At 38.0% G+C, this 21,302-nt stretch overlaps 2 protein-coding genes and 1 long non-coding RNA gene across 3 annotated transcripts; 2 read left to right on the top strand and 1 right to left on the bottom strand.

Moving 5' to 3' along the window:
- The first annotated feature begins 8,017 nt into the window (after positions 1 to 8,017).
- On the top strand, positions 8,018 to 10,386 carry LOC114533949 (growth arrest-specific protein 1-like). The gene has a single exon (XM_028555581.1). It carries the CDS (start codon positions 8,315 to 8,317, stop codon positions 9,095 to 9,097), a length of 783 nt encoding a protein of 260 aa, XP_028411382.1. The 5' UTR covers positions 8,018 to 8,314; the 3' UTR covers positions 9,098 to 10,386.
- Positions 10,387 to 13,739: 3,353 nt separating this feature from the next.
- LOC114533904 (nicalin-1-like) lies at positions 13,740 to 18,296 on the top strand. Its single transcript, XM_028555530.1, has 13 exons — positions 13,740 to 13,974; positions 14,356 to 14,546; positions 14,620 to 14,764; positions 14,870 to 15,048; positions 15,186 to 15,289; positions 15,432 to 15,833; positions 15,937 to 16,021; positions 16,401 to 16,439; positions 16,543 to 16,650; positions 16,950 to 17,005; positions 17,139 to 17,192; positions 17,303 to 17,381; positions 17,729 to 18,296. The coding sequence occupies exons 1-13, from the start codon at positions 13,815 to 13,817 to the stop codon at positions 17,792 to 17,794; spliced, it is 1,668 nt and encodes a 555-aa protein (XP_028411331.1). The 5' UTR covers positions 13,740 to 13,814; the 3' UTR covers positions 17,795 to 18,296.
- A 1,049-nt stretch (positions 18,297 to 19,345) lies between these two features.
- Positions 19,346 to 21,123, bottom strand: LOC114533905. Its single transcript, XR_003688099.1, has 2 exons — positions 20,437 to 21,123; positions 19,346 to 20,045 (listed from the first exon to the last, which is right to left on the bottom strand). It is a non-coding gene; the product is annotated as an uncharacterized LOC114533905 (long non-coding RNA).
- Between the last annotated feature and the right edge of the window lie 179 nt (positions 21,124 to 21,302).

Below are 21,302 nucleotides of genomic sequence, written 5' to 3'. Positions count from 1 at the left end.
CTACATGTTTCGAAGTTCTGTATTTTGAGGTTTTTTGCTCTTATATCTGTGAAGAATTCACTCCGTCTTTCGATATGTTTTTGTAGTTTCCCTTCAAGTTCTGAAGATTTGCGTGATAAAGAGTTGCTGTGTATGTGTGTGGGCTTTAATTAAGCTGGGGTAGTAACTGTAATATCAGTTTGTTATTTCACAGCATTGGAATGGTACTATGGATCACCGTAATCCTTTGATTAGAGAGGCTACATAAACTACAGTGGCATGGCCAGGAATTTCGCTCAAGTGGGGCAGTAAATAGATTGCTGGACTCTCTGATTCATATATTCCCATAGAAGGAATTTTCTCAGGCTAAAATTTTACTAAGAATGGCCTTTGCCGCGTTCACACGCCCCTGAGCACGTCATTAGTGAACTAGATAGGAAAATACACAACCACTTTTGATGTACATTATAGATATTGCAATAATTTTATCTTTCCTTCCAAAACTAGTTCCAAAGCAGCTTTGCCCTAATTAAACACAAAAAACGTCAGAGCGATGTTACGCAAAGAGGCTTAAATATTTTTAATGGTGGGCATCGGAAAAACTAATCCGTGAATGGAATTTTCATTCCGTTATTTGCTTGGTTATCATGACGGGAAATGAAGCGACGTTTAGTCTATAATGAATTTGATGCATTCTTCATTTGCAAATATTTTCCTTTGAAAAGAGCGCCCCCAGAGGACAAACCTCTTCGCATCCTGTAGTTTTCTCAAGGATAAAGATCTTGATAGAGGTTGAATGCTAGCTTTATTGAACAAACGAAATAGAGCGAAGATTGTTCACACGATTTCTGCCAGATCACATTGTTTGTTTAAACTACTAGGGTCTGCGCAGTCGCAATTCGGTCGAATACAAATTCTACTCGCAATCCTATGCACCTTTAAGTGTTTACAAAACCATTAGTGATTTAGTTTGACATGTTTCTGACAAGCCAGCATTCGGGCTCTTTGAGAGCTGAGCTTGAAGAAAACATTCAATAACGCTTGATTTTAAAGTACTTTGAATTTCATTCAATGATATTGTGTCAAGTCCTTTGGAAAAAGCGGGATTTATCCCTGTCACACAGTATGTGAAATATGGTTTTTGAGGTTTCGCCCAAAATACTCGACGTTCCTCGATCAAGTGATCTTAAACGATCAAATCCGGTCGAGTTGACAACTTAAGATCCGTCAAGACCACTTAATAAACATTTCAGACATCCAGATCCGCGCAGATGAAAGCCTTTCCGAAAAAACTTTGATTCTACAAGCAAAGTACAGATTATTTTTTCATCACGAAGCATAAATGAAGCTTAAGCGATTGTCAAGCCGTGGTTTACAATACCAACACCACGCACAATACTAAAACAAAACTCCCGTCGTCACAACGATAGCGCGCAGCGAACTCCAGGCGGTCACGACAATGTCAGATCTTGTTTATTTTTCCTCTTGTTTTTAATGATAGCATCGAAATATGCATGAAAAAGTCGCGGTCATACCTCAGAGGGATTAAGTTTCATCTAGACGGCAGAAATCGCCAGACAAGCAGGACTTTATATTTTGACTATCGTCGCCGAAACACGCAATGCGAATGGCTGAAGTTCTGGCAAAACTACTCGTACTGTTTCTGTACGTACTGAGGGAGAATATCGTGGCGTGCGCAAGGTTAAATTGCTACCAGGCTCTTGCTGATTGTAACACTGACGGGATATGTGCCAACAAGCTGAAGAAGTACACAAGAGATTGCGAGACGATCGTGGATGTGGATGCGTTCTACACCTATACTACAATGACCAACACCAGCATGTACCCGTGTTCCAAATCATGTATAAAATCGATCAAATCTCTGAGAAAAACAGAGAAAGGAAACGCGCTGTGGTTATGCGATTGCCTCCTGGACGCGCGGTGTATTGCGTTGAAAACGAGAACGGAGAAATGTCTCGCGATCGCGAACGGCACTTATCGTAAAACGGTGGGATGTTCCTACGCTTACTATAAGTGCATGATGGATCCGATTTGTAAAACCGCGCAAATAGACTTCTTAACAAAATGCGCGAAGATATTTACGTTGACCGCTTGCACTAATCACTGCCTTTGCAGTCAGAAACGATTGTTCAGTTTGGCGGTCGGTCAACCGTTAATGGATTGTGAATGTGATGGATCTGACGAGCTGTACTGCCTTGGTCTCCGCGCACATGCGGACTACATGAAGTGCAGTTGGAAAAAGAGAAGCAACCGAAAACGCTTGCGAAAACGCTGTAGACGATGCAAGCAGAGAAAATCGAAAGGAGAAAGATGTGGGAGACGAGATAGATCGAAAAAGAGAGATAGAGTTTAGCCTAGTTTTCGGCGTATCTGATAAATTCGCCTCTTTCATAATGGAAAACATAATTTTGTGCGCAAATGCGCTTGTACAAATGTACATGTCAAATATTTTACATAACTTTAGGCAGGCATTCGGGATGGTCTAGCGCGCACTACTTCAATATTAAGCCGCTAAGAAACTCGCTTCTCGGGAGACACATATGTTCCTCTTGCAAACATGTTTTTAATGTTATAAATGGGCGATTAGATTGACCCTCTATTTTGTACATTAAATGGTAAAGACAAACGTATGTCAGGATAAGATTAAAGTGCACCGCCGACTTTTTGGATCGCAATATAGGAGCCTTTCGAGACTTCCTCTGGTACAAAACGAAAACAGCCAAAGATTGTGCGCAAAATATCTTCAACGTTGGAAAGTCTCATGAGTAACTACTAGACTATTCGTTTGGACCTGCGTCAAATCACACCCGTGTTGGTTTACAGTAACGACGTTAAAATTCATAAAAGTTCCGAACTTGAGTCAATAATAGGGTCACGTCCGTAGAAAAACAAACGATGGCGAATAGCTGGAGTGTATTCACAAAGTCGTCTTTAAGCACGCAAATTATGCAGATTTTGACATCGGATCGGATCTCGAAGCATTGCGTTGAATTATTCAAAGACGTTTGGTGAGTTTACAAGAAGAAAATGCCTGCAAGCGACAGGAAATAACTTGATCATATCAGAGAAAGTTGTTGTTTTAATACAAAACCATATGTCAGAGATTGAACGAATTTAAAGATGCATGTCATTGAAAAAGGAAACTCATTCACACGTAGCATCGTCCAGTTAACATTTCCTGCGCAAAGCTCAAGAGATTGTAGTATGATTTGGTGTTGTTTGCTTAGAATACACACGGAGTTAGTTTATAAAATAGGTTTTACAAAAACTGTCCTACGACAGATGGTGGGTAACTGAATGATATCAGCGAGAAAAAAATTGTCGCCGATTAATTCTTTTCATTACTAAGTGGTGGTCGTATTCAGATCTGTAGAGTTGAGATCAAAAGATAGAAAGAAACGAGCGATAGAAGCCCTCGGTTTTTATAATTGCGATGGGTCAGTTGGTCACCTTTACGCATAGGTTATTAAGATAGTCGAAACGGCTCAAAACGTCGCTCGAATAGCTTGTATCACTCTATTTTATGATTTACGCTAAAAATTTTATCGTGTTCAACCGGTTTTAAGTTAACAGCTACTTTTAAAACGATCAATTTCAGAAATACTGACACTTGTAAGGTTTTAAAGATCAACGGGTTGAACGATAGGTTTACTTTCGTTATCTCCTTCACTATCATTGATTTGCCTTCAAATACCAGACTACCCTTTGAAATGAAAAGTATAACAATATTTTCTCACACTGATAATTAGACTTTCTCACACTTGACTGACTCCCATCTGTTGCACTACAGAGCTCAGCGAAAACCACTTGTTGAGACACATGCTTGTTGTCTTCCCTGAGAGCCGCGGAATTTCTGGTTTATTTTAAGCATCACCTTCAAGGCTTGTACCGATAACATTCCGAATATTTCACTGATTATTATCAATAGTAAACTGCGTTTTCAAACGTGCTGAAATATATTATTTACAAATGTTTAGTGTAAATCTCGTACAGGATGATCACGATGGCATGACGCAATGTCTGTCTGCAGTGGCGTAGAATATGCTAATCACGACACATTATAATAGATCATACTGCATATTCATTGTAAATAAATCAATTCAACTGTATATTTATAGTTGTCGACCAGCAGAATTGCAATCGAACGCGTTCTCGCGGAAGAGAGTAAATTCTGAACTATATTATGGACTGCTTGTTTTTGTTTGAGACTGGATTTATCATTTATGAGCCAAAGCTCTATGTGGGGATTACTCACTGGTCGTAATAAGCTGCTTAGCACACGCCAGATAGCAGTCAACTTTCGACCAGTAATTCAGAGTCACTAACGGAGAAATACACGGGAAATATGGGGGTTGAGACACCTCCAAAAAAGCGTCATCAACGAACGCAAAGGTTGACAAACAAACGTTCAGAATCTGACCAAGGTTGGTTGAACTGATAGATTTTCAATAGGAATCATAAATGAGACGTAGAAAGTTAGAATTTTTGCTGGAAAATGTTTTAGTGATCCCTCCTGTTTGTCACATTTCACTTCTTTGACAGTTTCATGCTTTTTTCACTTATCAAAAAAAAACAACCTGCAAGCTTTTTATGAGTACGTTTTTATCCAATCAAAGTGCTTTTGTGTTGACTTATTTCGATGAAAACACTTGCATACGAGCTTTTAAGATAAATGAAAAACCTTTGCTTTGCCACATCGAAGCAAAATGGGCTGATATCCTTCGAAGCTTTGTCGGGCATTGCGCATTTTGACAGGACAATTAAAACTGTAAGTTTCAAGCTGAAAGTCTCGTAAATATAAGGACAAGAAAGACGTGTTTTAGTGGAGATTAGCTCGCACAGTTTGAATTCGTTTGGTTTTCATTGCGTCCTGCGTGTCTGACCAGAACAAATAAACGTTCAAGTATCAAGATCTGAGGACTCTAGGGCTATAATGACACGAAACATTGACGGAAGAATTCAGGAGAGGGTTTCGTTCGGCTTCCTCGTGTACAACACGTAGCACCTCAAATTTCCATCTGTTTCCACCTTGTGAACACCTGGACGAATCCAAACACCGGAGCCTCGTTTGAAAGTAGCCAGGGAGTTCAGTTTGTTGATGAAATATCTCTGACTGCAGTGGGCAAACAAAGTGTGTACATTGAATCGTTTCCTGGCTCAGTCGCAAAAATTGTCCACTTATACCATTCTAAGTATCGAGACGCAAAGACGCATCTTTTAGTAACAAATCATCGCTTCAGTACACTCTTACGATGAATATCTTACAATTAAACAAACTTTTTTGGTCTAGAAGTCTGGCTCTCTTCTCTATCATGTAGTGAAAGATGTATAACAGTTGAGAATATACGATGACGGGGCTCATTAACCGTGATTGAGAGGGGTATTGCAATGTAGTCCATACGATGTGATGGGGAAATCGTCGGAAATTTCATACCACAAGTTCTGTGAATTTGAGTGAATTCAAAATTCATCCAGTCCTCGACTTGATCGAAATCAACATTTGAATCAATCAGTCCGGGTCTTTTGTGTGCCTTTAAGAGTACGTCTCCATCGCCCCCCTTCGCCCCCCTTTGCCCCCCATCGCCCCCCCTCGCGTGATTGTGAAACGTCTCGTGCAACCAAGGCTAGTGTAAGCGAAAATAGATAAAATCACACAATGATAAAATGTGAAGACGTCAAGTAGTATGAGAATGTTTTTACTGCAAATAATGACAAATGTTTCAAGATGAGACGTTGTATTATCGTGTCGTATAATTAAATACTTTGCATTGCGAGAATGATAAGCGCCCGGCAAGCTTCTAGATTTAGCTGTCATGTTGAAGTTTGTGTTGCATTTAAACCCAGGTTATGCTATTTAGCGTGGCGTAGCTTGAGTCAGTGCTGGCGCTGAGATCTTTCCGCTCGTTTAAAGCAGTATTTTGTTTGTTTAACTGGAGCACAACTCACACACAGTAGGTAAGGAACTAATTTTGGACACTAAAACTTCCTTAAGACGTGGTTTGTGACTGCATGGGTCTGTGCCGATTAAATTTATACCTAATTATTAAATTCAATTAGCATCTTTGCTTATTAGTTGATCTAGTGTTATTTTTACAGAAAACTTAAACTAAACTAACTTTATTTATACTGGATAACTCTTTCAGTTCTAAACTGTTCTTCCTAGAGGTCCAGTAAGGATCATCTCTTATTGATCCAGTGTTACTACAGGAGGAAACCTAAACTAACTTTATTTATACTGGATAGCTCTATCAGTTCTAAACTGTTCTTCCTAGAGGTCCAGTAAGGATCATCTCTTATTGATCCAGTGATAATACCGGAGGAACTGGCATGAATGCAATTTGAGGAAACCTAAATCCACTTAATAGTGACCCCTGGATAGCCAACTGTTTGTTGCCTTCACTGCTCAGTAGCTCTTGTAAACGCCCAACGTGTAAGAGTCTAGTTCCAGGCTCAAACCGGGCAGGTATTTCGCGGGTCCAGTGGGAAGCCACGCACACCTCACGCGTGTAATCAAAAAGTGGGGCATTCAAAGCATTAATTTCCGCACTGATCGCTCTAATTGTGGTTATGTAAATTCGTTAATACATATAAATATTGGTTTATTTATCAAAAAAACAAAATATTGTATGTTTTTCCCGATAAGTATATTATGTTAAATGCTATTCGTAGCATCAACTTGATACTTGAAAGAAAGGCAATTAAGAACTACTATATATGTTAATCATTTTAAGACGAAAATAAACATTCTTCCGTAAAGATTTACGGCTGAATTTCGTTCCCAAAAGTAAATGCATGCGTAAATGCTGCCAGCCCGCGGTTGGTGAATTTATACTTGATATAAAAAGGCATCTTATAGGCTTTTGTAAGAACAGCGCGTGCATGAGTTTGGATATTTTGGGCGCATTTTATGAAGCTCAGGTGAAGAATGATTAAATCATCTGCAGTCTTCATCGCGTGAAGAAGTAATGATATTTCAATGTATACATTTGTTAGCAACAGTAATTGATGACATTATTTTCAACTTCTCATCTAGAAGAAATCATCAGCTTTTGACCTTCCTTTGGTTAAAGACCCTTAAAATATATATGTATATATATTGATTAGGAACATTCTCGAACATCGTCGTTCATTATATTTTTGACGCCTGTGCGGAATCAATAAAATTTCACTCATTTTAAGACGAGTAAGACACTCGTTATGAAAAGTAATAAAACCGATTTATTGCCTTTGTATTAACAGGAAATTTGTTTAATTTGTAATAGACTTCGTTGTCTTTGTGCCCATGCACTAAACTGAGGCTCTCTGTGGTGTGGGTTTTAGTGGTTCCTTATAGAAAAATTATGTTTCGGGGATGACTGAAGCCACGAACTAACCTATACAGTGGGGAACTCTTTTGAGTCGAAAAAGGTGTTCGAAAATAAATGGCAAACTTAGGAAACTTTGTGAGATTAGATTAATGACCTTTGCGCTCTAGACCGGCTGCCGGTTGAGATTTTGAGGAGGTAAAGACCAGAGCCTTAGTTTCTCCTTGTGATGGAATTAGTTTACAATAGTTTCAGAAGACAGGTCACCACTAGAAAGCTCTCAGAATACATTTTATCATCCGTGGTCAATCTGATATGATAAAAATAAACCTATCAGGTCATTACCGCCCCTGACCACGAAGATGCTTGTGATCCTTAGGACGAAACGTCGAGAACTGTTTGCTTATTTCAGGCTGTTGTTATGCCAAATTTGATGAGGTTTATTTATAGGAAGAGTGGAAGACTATGCATGTTCACCAACAGGTTTATCATGCTCTCCTATTGTGTGACAGTTCAGCTTGTTTAGCCCAACCACAACATGATACGATTTGAGAGAATACCGTCACACAGTTATACATTTCTTATATGTATAATTATAGTTTTCGTGACAATAATAGTAAGTCAACCATACAAAGCCACTCGTTATAATAATATTTCTTATTGTTCTTTTTCTGAACAACCAATATTCCAGCCCATAACGCACTTGTGGTTAACTATTTTAGCTATCCTTGTGCTATTTTTGTACAAGCAAATCTTAAGTTGGAGTAAATTTAGTCAAACCATGTGCACGAATGTCATATTGAATTTTTACAATGAGCATCATTTTGTCATTAGAGGTTCTTACAAACTTGAGTATTTCCGCTTTTTTCAACTATATATATAACCTTTGAGGTCAGAAGATAAGCTTCAAATTTCACTCCGGAAGGTGTACGAGCTGCGAGATTGAATTACAAGCTGAAAGTCGAAAAGAAACATTTTGTATTCAGTTCCACTCGAAAACACCATTCGCTATGTACAGAATCATTCTCCCGTTTGTCTTCGGCTTTTTTCAAGTACTAAACGCCAACAATCCCTCAAATAATTGTATAACGGCGTTCATGAAATGCGAAGAAGACGTGTTCAACTGTGCAATTGAATATGGTCGATTCTTAACTGCTTGTGACTTGCGCGTAACTCCAACATCGACAAGAAACGACAAGAACTTGACCAGATTCGTCGTGCCGCCGTTTCGTAAACCATGTAACCACGAGTGTGTGAGAGCCATCAGGAGATTAAAACGTACGAAACGAGGCAAAGCACTGCAGAAGTGTGATTGTCATTTGGACGGGAAATGTCTCAGCTTCAAAGCTCGCGTCGCGAAGTGTCTGAACACGACGACAAGGCATCGTCCTACGATCAGTTGCACTCTGGCGCTGTTGAACTGTTCACTAGATCAAAAGTGCGCTTCGTTGCAGGAGCAATTTCTTAGGGATTGTCACCATATGATCAATGGTGTCCAGTGTGAAAAGAAATGTCAGGATATACAACAAAGACTGTACAAGGAAGCTAAAAATCTCGCGGACTGCGAATGCGATGGACCAACTGAGGCTTACTGCCGTGCTATACGTGCACATTCAAAACAATTACGATGTGAGCCAGGAATGGACAGAAATGGTACACCTGCATTCACATACATTGAAGACACCAAAATACACGGAGGATCAGAAATAAAGGAACCTACCAGAGCCGTTGGGATTCGTCAAGGATCGTCGCGGACGCTTTTGGCACTGCTTTTAATGATCTTTCTACTATGATCTGGTGTTTTCAGCCTGAATTGTTTAGCTAGGTTGTCCCAGCAATGTTTGTTTAGATATAAATATATTTGTAAGTATAGCATTGTTATTAACTAATTGTTTCCTTTAGGACTCGTTAATTAGTCTGCTGTTCTTTCGGGATCATATGCCCACGAAATGGAACTGGTTTTTCCAGCCTAGCTGTGCTCGATCATTCTCTTTCGTGAACTATATTTGTACATATTGGTAACAACCACGAAAGAAACATGCCGATCAAAGTGGATCTCAGACTAGACATTCATGAAACATAGGAACATTCTTCCATCGAATTTTCATCCACAAATGATGATCGATGGCGGTACTTGTTCGGCCCAAGCTGGAAGCTGTTCACGTTGTTACATGCAACTGTGTTTATACGCACCGAAATGATTTCTAACGACGATTTGATGCCGCATAAGTGTGCGCATTTGTACAAAACATATCTCTCAAAGGTGTTTTTCTACGCAAAACATTTGCACAGCTTTTGAGAAGGGAGCCACACGAGCGTGTTGTATAATAACAGTGGCATATCTTCGAGGTCATTCATGAATTTGCTCAGTGCATCCATGTGCTCGGACATTTTCCGCTTAAAATCGTCGTTAAAAATCTGCATTGAAATACATGAAAGTTTCTTTGAAAACAGCTTTTTAATTGAAATATGTAAAGGATACGAAGCTGTCGTGGTTTGTGTCTAGACAAACAGAAGGAAGTGCGTAAAAATTTAGTTTTACGGTAAGGAAGAAGAACCTCCTTTGTTCAAAACAGATTTCAAAGGTAATGGTTCATTCTTTTGAATGTAATTTAGACACGTTCTTCGACAGCTCTTGGTAGAATTTACCTACGGCTTTACTCATCCTTTTAGGATACAGACTATACCAGAAAGTGTGAACATTTTTCTCAAAGCTTGAGTTTACTTTATATCTGTTTTGGTATAAAATTTCATGACTGTACCGCCATCGCTCTACATAAACAAAGTGTAGAAATAATATTTCATGGTGTACTTAGTAGTTTGCAGCTATTCACTAAATCCTCGACTTTGTGTAAATATTACAATATTTTCCACTTAACATGTGTGTATTTCTCCGGAGATCGGACCGATATGATGCAAGATAATAGTATTTCGTGTTGCACACTGAAGTAGTTAATAGTTGAAGATAAGAAATTCTTCGAACATATATGGCAAAATCGTCTCTCTAATATAGTAATGTCTAGATTAAAGGCGTTTAATTTTAGGGCCTACTTATAATTAGCCAGTAAATAAACAAATTCATAGAACCTAATTTGTTTACACAGCCCTGTGACTAGCGTTTTCCTTTGTGTGTTGACGGGAAAACCATTCCTCAAAAGGTGTTGTCTTAAAACACAAAGGCCAATTGCCTGGCTGTGTTGAGTCGGGGCCCTTTTTAACCTTAGGGGACTTAAATATCGTTGGGGGAGTGAGATTGTGAGCTGTCAAAAGTCCAGTCAAAGATGCATTTATTCACACTTTAGCATCATGTGGAACAGCAGAGAAGACAACGTTCATCTCAAAACATTCTCCTCTCATAAGTAAGCGTAATGCTATCGCATTAATCTGATTCTTACAGAGTAAAATGGACGCCTAGATAATTCTTAATGGGGAAACCAACAATTTTTTCTATTCATCTGTCGTCTGCCAATGTCATTTTGATCCTGCCGTGTGTAGCAACTGACTCCATCAAGAATCATTAACAGGCAATAACAGCTCTGATGCCGAAAACCTCAAAATATATTCGCACCATGAATTAACGTATGCACGCATGATAATATATGTGTAAAATAAAGACCGCATCGCGTTCATTACTTCTTATTGCGACTTTTTTAGGGCAGAAAAGAGCTGTTACTTGATATTCACGCGTTCACAATCTCATCAAAAAATTCGATTTACTCTAGATCTTTTGCAAAATATATTCCCTTTTCTGCAGTGCATGTTGTTATGTTGTTGGTTGGAAACAATCTCTGAGCAGTGTCAATTGAAAGAAGAAAATAAAACCATTCCTGTTGTGTGTTCTTAGGAGATAATTATCTCCATACGGTTCCCCCATTCTGTAATCACCTTGACAACAATAAATAAGACGAATTACGAACGAGATAATAATTTTTTCTGTTGTTGATTAATTTTTTGGCAGAATTGTTTTTTAAATGATGACAAAAAGTCGGTCACTGAATGAATGAAACAATTTTTCTTCCCAGGAATTTTTGAATTTGCGTCTGTGCTGATGAAAGAGGCACACGGTTGCCACGTGTCGGTCATGCTTCATTTTTTCACAACTGCCTGTCCTCCACAATCCTCCTCTAAACGAGAGTGTTTTCAATTCCACTAAATATACACAGCACTCGGCTCCCTTGTCCAAAACCTTGCACAGGAATCAGAGATTGCTGAATCCAGGGTCTGTTGGGTTTTGTTGGGCTTTTCCTGCGCTAATAACGATCGATCAACATTACATAAACGGGCTGTCTTTCTGTAATCACATTATAAAAAATAAGATTGGATTCTACTCTTTGCGAGGAACAGTTGCTGATACAATAATGATAAAACTATCCCATATGAAATGAATTAGTTTAGCTTAGGTACACTTACAACCCTTTTTCTGTATGTTTAAGAAGACCTGTTAGCTGTTTTAGAAATGATGAAGCCTATCTACTCTGAATAAAGCAAGTCAGTTATGGTTTAATTAATGCCACTTCTCACAAGAAATGCTCAATGACAGACTGTCTACATGTGAAAGGTATCGATGAAAGATAAATACTGTGCAATGCCCCATGAACAATAGTCGCTGACCATCTGGCATTCGTCATTAACAAGAAACCCAACTAATAACTTCATCATTTTCTATTCATTGATTGGCTGATTGAATCCTCGCTATCACGTCAGCACTAGTGCCGAATTTCGTGCAAATTTGGCGGCATAAAAGGTCGAGGTCAGTCGTATGACCTGAGTGTATTTACGTCATCACAATAATCATCTCAAAATTTCTAAAACCAAGATTAGTGAAGGTCTACGAATAAATAGCTTCAAATTAGTAGTTTATAAATCATTATTGTCACAGACAAGGAGTCTTGCCAACTGAGGGGTTGTTTTATGGTGAAATATAAGCGACGAAAAATACGCACTCGAGACTCTTGCATTCTTAGGAATTTTGGATGCATAACACAAATTGTCTACTACTTCAGCCCGAATTTCTTACCAGCACGTATCAATTATCCAACCATTTTGAAAACACTGAGTCTGAAAGTGGTTATTACACTCTCTATTCCCCCTTTGTGCGCCCTAGCCTTACTGTCTTAAGTCTTAACTGAGTTTACTTACAATCGCTGAAAATTTTAGTGCACAAAAAACAACTGCCTGTCCATTAACACAATCAAAAGGGTTTGTCTGCACAAAGGAAAAGAATTCAGAACTTCTACAGTTTCCATTTAAGTCAAGATCGAGACGTCGACTGGTCGGGACGCGAAGAGACGTGATGACGTATCGTTTGCAAACAGTCGATAAATGTTTGTTAATTTGAAATGCCCGTCTCTCGATTAAGTGGCCGCTACTAGAATGTTCGATATCATGGCTGAATCTACTATAATGCTACAAGATTAGTTCAATAATGATACTAACGTCTGAAAATATGTTATTTAGAGGCAACTCAACCCTCCTCCAACTCCTATATTGAAAATCAGTTTCGTAAATCATCTCTTTACTTCTTTTTTTACATTTGACTGCATATTCGAACATTACAACCCATTCAGTGAGATGATGATTTCTGATATTACATTAATGTCATTACAGAGGGATTAAGGACTGTTAAAACCAATTTGGGCTTCTTCCTAAGACTCCTAGTTTTATTTACATTAAAACTTTATTGTAAATTGGGAAGCTTATGGAGTTTCTTGATTATTAAGGCCAAAACAAACCCCGCAAGCTATCTACATACGATAAACTTGAACCTCAAACCTTGTAATTGGTTTAACTTATCATTAAAAAGTTAATCCTGCCAGGCAATTACAAATGTCGGAAACCCTACCTGCCTATTAATCATTACGAGAGGATAAAACTATGGGAATAACTATTTTGGTAAAGATCTCATCTGCAACGCATGTTGCTATTGCTTAGCAATGGTAAATACTACTGAAATGAGTGATTAATATGCTGATAGTGTCACCATCAACTTAATTCTCGTGTTATTTAACTTGTAGCAAAAAACAACGAGCAAGCGAGTTAAGGTTGTGTCATGCTAGGCTTTTGTTCCTTCTATTAGCAGTAAAAGACTGGTAATTGGCATTGCGTCATCGCTGCCTTGGGAAAGAGGTGACTGTCTGCGTCCTCAAAACAGTCCCTTGACCTATTATCGAGCTCTTATTTTGTCTAATGGCAAACATTGATTGATCAATTATTGATGGTAGCAAGATATATTTCAAGCACGATGAACCTTGCTCGCTCTGAAATAAATCACCTCGACAAATTGCTGCGTTGATTGCTGCGTATAAATTGTCTTTAGAAGATAACCACGAACCATGCGCACTGACATGCGCACTTTCATGCGCACTTCCCCTTGTTCGCGATGCGTACCTATCTTTTGACACCCGACGAGATACCGCTGGCAATGCGTTGTCCTGGGCTCAGCGTCCGCCACATTGTGTAAAAGTTTCCAAACTTAAAAATCGTGTTTGCTATCAAAAAACCGTGCTAAAAATGTTGGATCTGGACTTATTGGAGCTTTTTAAGACATTTCCAATGTGTATGACAGTCTTAGTCGTGATTCCAGTCGCTTTTCTAACTTCTCCAGCGCAAAGCGCGCATGAATTCAAGGCATTTCGGATGCAGCATTACGATCTCCACGGAATACATTACGGTAGGTTGTGTGAAAGAAATAATATTTTAACGATCAATCAGTGTTGTGGTCTGCATACAAGGATTTGCTTAAGAAGCATTGTGTTGAGTCGTAACTGATTGTTTTAAGAGGAATCGTGCTTGTAGTTTAGTGATTGTGGGCTGAGAACAACCACCACATGGTTCTGTGTGTTGGTGATTGGCTTATCACGTGATAAAATTACTATAATTATTTCAATTGATTATGTTAATTATGTTAATGTTTTGTGTGTATTTGTTATAAGTTATACTTAAATTTACTGATTAGTTGACCATCATGGTCCTGCATAGCAAGCCAGTCGCTGTTTCCATACTCTGCAACTAGTTTATAACTTTTAAAGAGCTCACAACAACATTGCTTTAGGTTCGAGAAGTGCGCTTGTCAACATGGAGGCTCGACCAATCACTGCTGGAACGATGACACGACGATGCATTGTTGCCAAAATTGGAGAGCTAGCGTATGACCGCTTTAGAGAAATTCTGGGACAAGGTGCTGGCTCAGTTCTCTTTCTTTTGCCACAAAATATATCTCGGTATTCTCTTGAAGAAGTACAGGTATGCATAGCAATTGTATCTATGTGTATCACTGCAGAAACACGAGGTTGAACAAAGGGATTAATTCTTGTAGAGATTGCAAGAACTTGAGAACCAGATGCTGCAAGAAGAGGTTCAACCATCAGTATATTTTGCTCAAGAAGATCCAGAACTACTTCAGATTTATGACCACATTGGGAAGGCAACAACAAGTGACCAAGCTGGATCAGCTGTTGAAGGTTGGTTTTTATTATTTGAAAATGTTTTAGCAACAAGTTCCGTTTATCAATTGAAGAAGCAAGGGAAGTACAAGCAATGAACTCTTAAATTTTATTATATTTTAGCCTTGTTTGATGTGGCTTCAACCAGCGGTTATCAGTTTGTTGCTAGTACCAGTGAGGCAAAACAAATCAAGGATATGGTTCTCACAAACATTCAAGGCCGTCTTGTTGGTGAAGGGATTGATGAACAGTTACCTACCATAGCTATTGTCACCCATTACGACTCTTTTGGGATTGCTCCTGTAAGTACTGGCCATAGCTAGTGTTCGTATTTAGATATGTTTACACTAAAGTGAATATTATATCATTATTTGTTAAACAAGCACAATTTAGGACCCAAATATACATAAGTTCATTATAATATGCTTTGATCTTTAAGGGTTTAACAACTGGATCTGACTCAAATGCAAGTGGTGTTGTAGCATTGCTAGAGATTGCCAGGATATTTTCACGGCTCTACAATGATGAGGAAACCAAGGGAAAGTATCCTTTGAATAATTATAATGAAAGATTTCAAAGATTTTTTGTCTAGATTTGAGATTTCAGGTTAATAGAACTACAGCTGGTTGAGTTTTGTATTAGGAGACTGTATTCATTGTTTATTTCTTTGATTCAACATCACCAGATACAATATAGTCTTCTTGTTGTCCGGTGGAGGAAAGTTTAATTATCTTGGGACACGAAAATGGCTTGAAGACCAACTAGACAACTCAGAAACTAGTGTTTTGAATGAAATGGACTATGTCCTCTGTCTGGACAGCATTGGTGGTTCTGACCAGCTGTTTATGCATGTTTCAAAGCCACCAAAAGACAACTCTCCTGGATTCAGACTAGTTGAAGCATTTAAAGAAGTTGGGGAACTTTATCCTGATGTTAATTTTACCATGGTTCATAAAAAAGTAAATTTGGCTGAGGAAATCGTAGCTTGGGAGCATGAACGCTTCTCGTTACGAAGACTGCCTGCTGGAACCTTGTCTCATTACAGTCAACCCAAGGACCTTGGTAGAATGTCCATGTTTCAAACCAAGTATGTAGCAAATAGGAATGCAACACTTTGTACAATCCTTTTTTAAAATCAGTTTGATGTTATGATTTCATTGCCAGTACTGACAAGACTCCTCTTTTACTAGACCTGTGAACTCCAACATGTTAGAAAACCATATCAAATTCATAGCAGAAGCCTTAGCAAGACATGTTTACAATACATCATCAAAGGTATTCTTATCATACATGTCAATATAATTCTTTAAATTATGTCATGAATAACTCCACTCAAATCACTGGTTACAACAGCAAGTTTGCTTCTTGTTGTATCAAACTAGCAGCAAAATAAAGTGATGTGAAATATCAGCATCATTTTACAACATTCAAACATGTCTGCCCTTTCTTTATGAATCGCTCTCATTATGGTTTCTCTCGTACCGTATTTGAGCCGAGATGAGAAAGGAGAGTAAAATGTCTAAGATAAAGTCATTTCAAATATCCTTGTTGCTTGGAGTGAAAGAGACTTAGACGAAATTCAACATTCTGTGTTATTGTATGTACACAAATCACTGTGTCTAGACATATTTAACTATTTTTTATTGCTTTTAAGGTTTTCAGATCTCGTCTTGAAGTATTCAGCGGTGGAATGGTATGTAATTTTGATGGGTTTTATAATGAACTCTTGGGCCTAACTTGGGTTTAGAGCCGCTGTGTTGATCTCTTTCTATTGTGAATGTTTCATTTTTATTCAGAGTTTGCATATGGACCTCGTTAACACTTGGCTGTCGCATTTAACCAGCAATCCTCGGGCGGTGCAATTGATCACGAAGAATCATCCTTTGTTGAAAGCCTTTGAACAGGTAAAATAACTACAACGGAGTGGAGTGTGACTGAAATATCCTAAAAGCCATTGAATAAGCAACATAAACTGTAAAGAAGTGAAATATAATAATAGGTGCAGACCTACGTTGATTATATTTGGGATTTGCGTAGAAAACGTGATCAGAAAGACGCTATGAACAGCCGAAATTTATCATTAACATCTAGCTAAAGCTGAAATTGATTCGACAAGTCGCGTGAATATAAACGTAATTTGGTTGTCTTAGAAGTGGATTATATCCAGGTGTAATAAACATTTCATATTTATTGGTTTCTTCAGCATCTATCAAAGTATGTTAAAGAAGTGAGGAGGGTGGCTGTTAAAGCTGATAAAAGGTATTAATTGCATGTGGATTGTGTCCTGTTTAGGGACATTATGTCACCTGGTTTCTCTTTGTATATCCCAGTTCCTTCAATTCTTTTTTTGGAATGACAAGATCACGTTTACTGACGATTTTATCATTTTCAGGGATCCTGATTTTGTATTTTACGATGTGTTGGAAACAACAATATTTGCTTACAGGTTGGTTAAGAATCTTTATTGAAAACATTTTTAATATCATAGTTATGTTTATGTGTATATATGTGTTTTGAAGTGAACATTCACAGAGTTGTTTTCACTTTTCATTTCAGAGTAAAACCAGCGATCTTTGATCTGTTTCTTGCGGCAGGAATTGCCTGTTATGTTGGTTTGTTTTATCTCGCAATAATGGTAAGATCTTTTATCTTTTCACTTCTCGGTTGCCGAGAAATATTGTTTAAAACTGGTATTCACAAAACCCCTTTCTCTATGAATCGCTCTCATTATGGTTTCTCTCATACCGTATTTGAGCCGAGAAGAGAAAGGAGAATAAAATGTCTAAGATAAAGTCATTTCAAGTATCCTTGTTGCTTGGAGTGAAAGAGACTTAGACAACAATATCTCTATACAAAATATCCACTATCACGACCTAGCTTCGTCTATAAATGCACGTCTATATACAGCCAAAATCCAGTAGTAAAAAATGATGCATCAACCGATCTTTTAAAACTCCTCGTAATGATGGATTTTCTTTTCAGAATTTCCCAATGTTTATCGATGTTTTGCCCAAGCCCTCAGGCGTAATAAAGAGCAAGTATACATAAGATTGGATTGACATGAATATAAAGAGAAAAGCAACCGCTGGTTATTAGTTTTGAAAGATATCTATCGTATTTATCCAGGTTATTACCACAATTTCTTCAGAGTAAAGCGTGAGTTTACATCGATTAATTTCTTTGAAGTGGAAACTTTTATGAATTGATTACACAACTTGTCTAATGTTATAAAAATAGGTTTTTATTACTTTTAAATACGAATTGGAACTTATTGTTGCCATAACAACACTTTAATGATTTATTTATATTTTAAAGCGAATCACCTCGTACTTTCTGAAACACCAAAGATTATTACTGCATCTATTGCTTATATTTGGCTTCGTCAATCGTCCAAAATTTGCCCTGCAGATTTCATTGTACGACAGAACATTTTCAATCAAATGCATAGAGTTTTCAACGTTGTCTTTCAAAGTTTGTTTTCCTTTAAAAAATCTTGTAATTACTTTTCTAAAACAAAGGTAATCGGTGTTAATGGGCCGTTATAAACCCAGATTTCTGTAGTTACCATTTATTGTTAGAACTAAGACAAACCCTGTTTACATATGAAACATCTGGCTTCAAAAGTAACAACGTTAACAACGAGTGCATAATCATTAATACTCGACAAGCTCTTTTTGAAAATGTCTTCGAAGCAAAGTTTAACCTCCGTGAAATCCAAAGAAGATGACATAAAGTTGCCACCATTATTGTGCATGACGCTGAAAAACCCTAAACGAGCATCAGAATACGCAACATCGTTTTCACCAAAGCATCGTGTTATCAATCCTGGAATCAAACTATCCCCAACCTTCCTCTACCAAAACTCGATGAGTTTCGACAGGCAAAAACCCCGCGAAGTGAAGCCAGCCGGTTTTGTCCCCAGAACCATCACAGGAGGATTGCAAGATTATAATTTCATACATGCGCGTTCGTTCTACCACCCATTGAAGTATGACCGGCAATATTTCACCCTCGGACTTGACTGGGTGTCAGAGAAACCAGTGCGAAAGAACAATCCATTTTCCTGATCATTTCAAGAATTGCAAAGTGAAACTTTTGTCTGTGAGCGATCCATTCACATAGCACAAAGATCGAGTCCATTTTCAATCGTTAGTTCAGTTGTTTCGATCAGTGCGGACAAGTTTAGTGACTGAAGACTTTATATTCGTTGATTTTAATGACCAGATATGAACAATACTGTACATCTTATAGTTTATAATATAGTTTACAATGACTGAACTGTGAAATGGATTTAAATAAGTCCTCGACGGTGGTAATATGATGGTGGTTTTCAGTCAATCTGAACTTGTAAATAATATTAACCTTTGATTAAGCAGCTGTATGATTTTATAAGTTAGTAGTCATGCTGTATAGCTTCATGACAAATCTTGCTTTATCTTTGCAAATTCAGACCATTAAATATGAAGAATAAAAGACGATGATGGATCAAGCTAGCTAGTGCTGTTTTAGCTCTCCCCTGCAGTTATATGATCAACTAATCTTTCAAAGTAATTTTTGGTAGTTATAAGACCCATAATTAGACTATTCAACTAATTTCGCTTTATCTTCTTGCTGATCTATTCATCACTGGATGTTTCCTCACCGGAACGTCGCGCGGGAGTTTCCTGACTTCGGAATGAAATGCAGGATGTATGACGTAATCATGACGATGTGGCGGGACAGTCGGACGGAAAAACACTCGCGGACCAATCATGTTCTCGTAACTTGTTTCGCGATATTTTTGTAAAGTCATTTTGTTGATGGTTTCTTGAGCGTTCATTGATGCTGGTAAAAAGCTCTGACCTCCTTCACTGGATGGTCTAGAGCTATGGAACTTGTTCTTTTCAGGGTAGTGTGTTGGCTGGGTTGTTCTGCATTTGCGTCGAGCCTCGCTGTCTTCTGGAAGTCTTGACCGTTTATTTAGTTCATCATAGTAAGTCAATCTTGATGCGTACGGTGGTCTGAGGTATGTGGCCTCGGGTACCTCATCTACACAGAATGTAGGGGATCCCACAGGCCTCTGTTCGAGCCAAACATGCTCTGGAAGTTGACGATGGCCGTGGAGTACAGGTTTTGAATCTCTGCAGAATTTTTTCAGATACGTCGTCTGATATCGACTGCGTAACAGTTTCTCCGAGAGTTGGGGGTGACTGAAGTACAGAGAGGGCATTTTGATTTGGATAATAGTGGATCTTTAGAGTGGGTGATTTCCTTAGGCTTCTTGGGGGAGAAACCGGAGAGCAGCACACATACTGGTGGTCTAGGAATCAAAATGGATAGATACACTGAGGATTAACGTCAGACCAAATAAGTAAAGTTCACGGTTTCACGGATAACGGTCAATGGCTTCATTCCTGCGACTAATGCATTTTCCTGATGCGAAAGATCTCCGAGTTCTTTTTAGTCCCCTGTAGTAACAAACATTAACACTGGCGCAAGGAAAGCCTTTCTAACTAGTGATAAATGTCTTTGAAATACAAACAAAGTTTATATCATCTTAGTGGCAGATTTAAAGATTAAAAAAATCTTTTTCTTCCTTAAACTTTTTCTGTCCATGTCTCGTTATCAAAAATAAAAAACTTTCTCTCGAACTAACTATAATATCATGTCTATAGACTCTTTAAAATCAAAAAGTAATCAATATTGTATACCGTTTATACGATTGTATGAAGACAATGAATGTCCAGCTGTATTTGGGAAGTCGTAGATGATAAGAGATGTTTAGAATCAGGTCAAATGAATATACAATTCCACTTTAGAGTTTGCTGGAACAAAAAATTAACTGTCACAACAAAAAGTCCACAATATTATTACGACGATCCGAACTGTGAAAGACTGAAAGCGACACCGGTCGATAAGTTGTTCAAATAGATGCAAAATTATATGTTTAGTTGGTTGCCAGTGGCGACTAGTTATTTGAAACTACAACGTAGACCTGACCTTGCAAGACCTCTCAGTGGGAGTCCAGTTTCTCTCGAGAATTGCCACTCATTTAAATCATAAAAGTAAAACTGTCTACCAAAATGAATGTTCCCAGTGAATGCCTGTTTTAACCCTTTTGTGCTTTAACACTTAGCATTTATAGGCTGACTGAGGATTAGTTTCTGGATTAGTTTGATGAATACTTGTGGATTAAGCTATACAGTGAGTTGTCAAGACTAATGTTTTCAATGATTAATATTTAATAATGCGGGCAAATAAGTGGTTGAAAATTCTCCCTGTATGCATAATTAAAACAGCAAACATGAAGCACCCAGCATTGTTTTTAAACAACTCATATCTTGACTTTTCTTTCTGGAGCATAATTCTCTCTTGTTTCTTACGAAATTGTTTGCAGGTAGAAACTAAAAAATAAAGTATTGTTATATCGCTTACTTCTCTAAGTCTTCGTAATAAAATTTCTACCAGCAACATGTAATTATTGCTTTTTAATGAGGACATTTGGGCGGTTCTAATTTCTGCCTAATTACAATAGGTCCACAATGCATTACGATTCCATACAATTTGCGAAAAGAGC

The sequence above is a fragment of the Dendronephthya gigantea genome, unplaced genomic scaffold (genome assembly GCF_004324835.1).
Source record: "Dendronephthya gigantea isolate DGI-Jeju-01 unplaced genomic scaffold, DenGig_1.0 000095F, whole genome shotgun sequence".
Taxonomy (NCBI): Eukaryota; Metazoa; Cnidaria; class Anthozoa; order Malacalcyonacea; family Nephtheidae; genus Dendronephthya; species Dendronephthya gigantea.
This window is presented reverse-complemented; position numbering and strand designations above follow the sequence as displayed.

Excerpts from the sequence above, each read along its gene's own strand:
- LOC114533949 (XM_028555581.1), top strand. The coding sequence starts at position 8,315 with ATGTACAGAATCATTCTCCCGTTTGTCTTCGGCTTTTTTCAAGTACTA.
- LOC114533904 (XM_028555530.1), top strand. The coding sequence starts at position 13,815 with ATGTTGGATCTGGACTTATTGGAGCTTTTTAAGACATTTCCAATGTGT. Across the intron at positions 14,547-14,619 it reads ATTCTCTTGAAGAAGTACAG|AGATTGCAAGAACTTGAGAA; the intron begins GTATGCATAGCA and ends TAATTCTTGTAG. Across the intron at positions 16,440-16,542 it reads AAGTATTCAGCGGTGGAATG|AGTTTGCATATGGACCTCGT; the intron begins GTATGTAATTTT and ends ATTTTTATTCAG.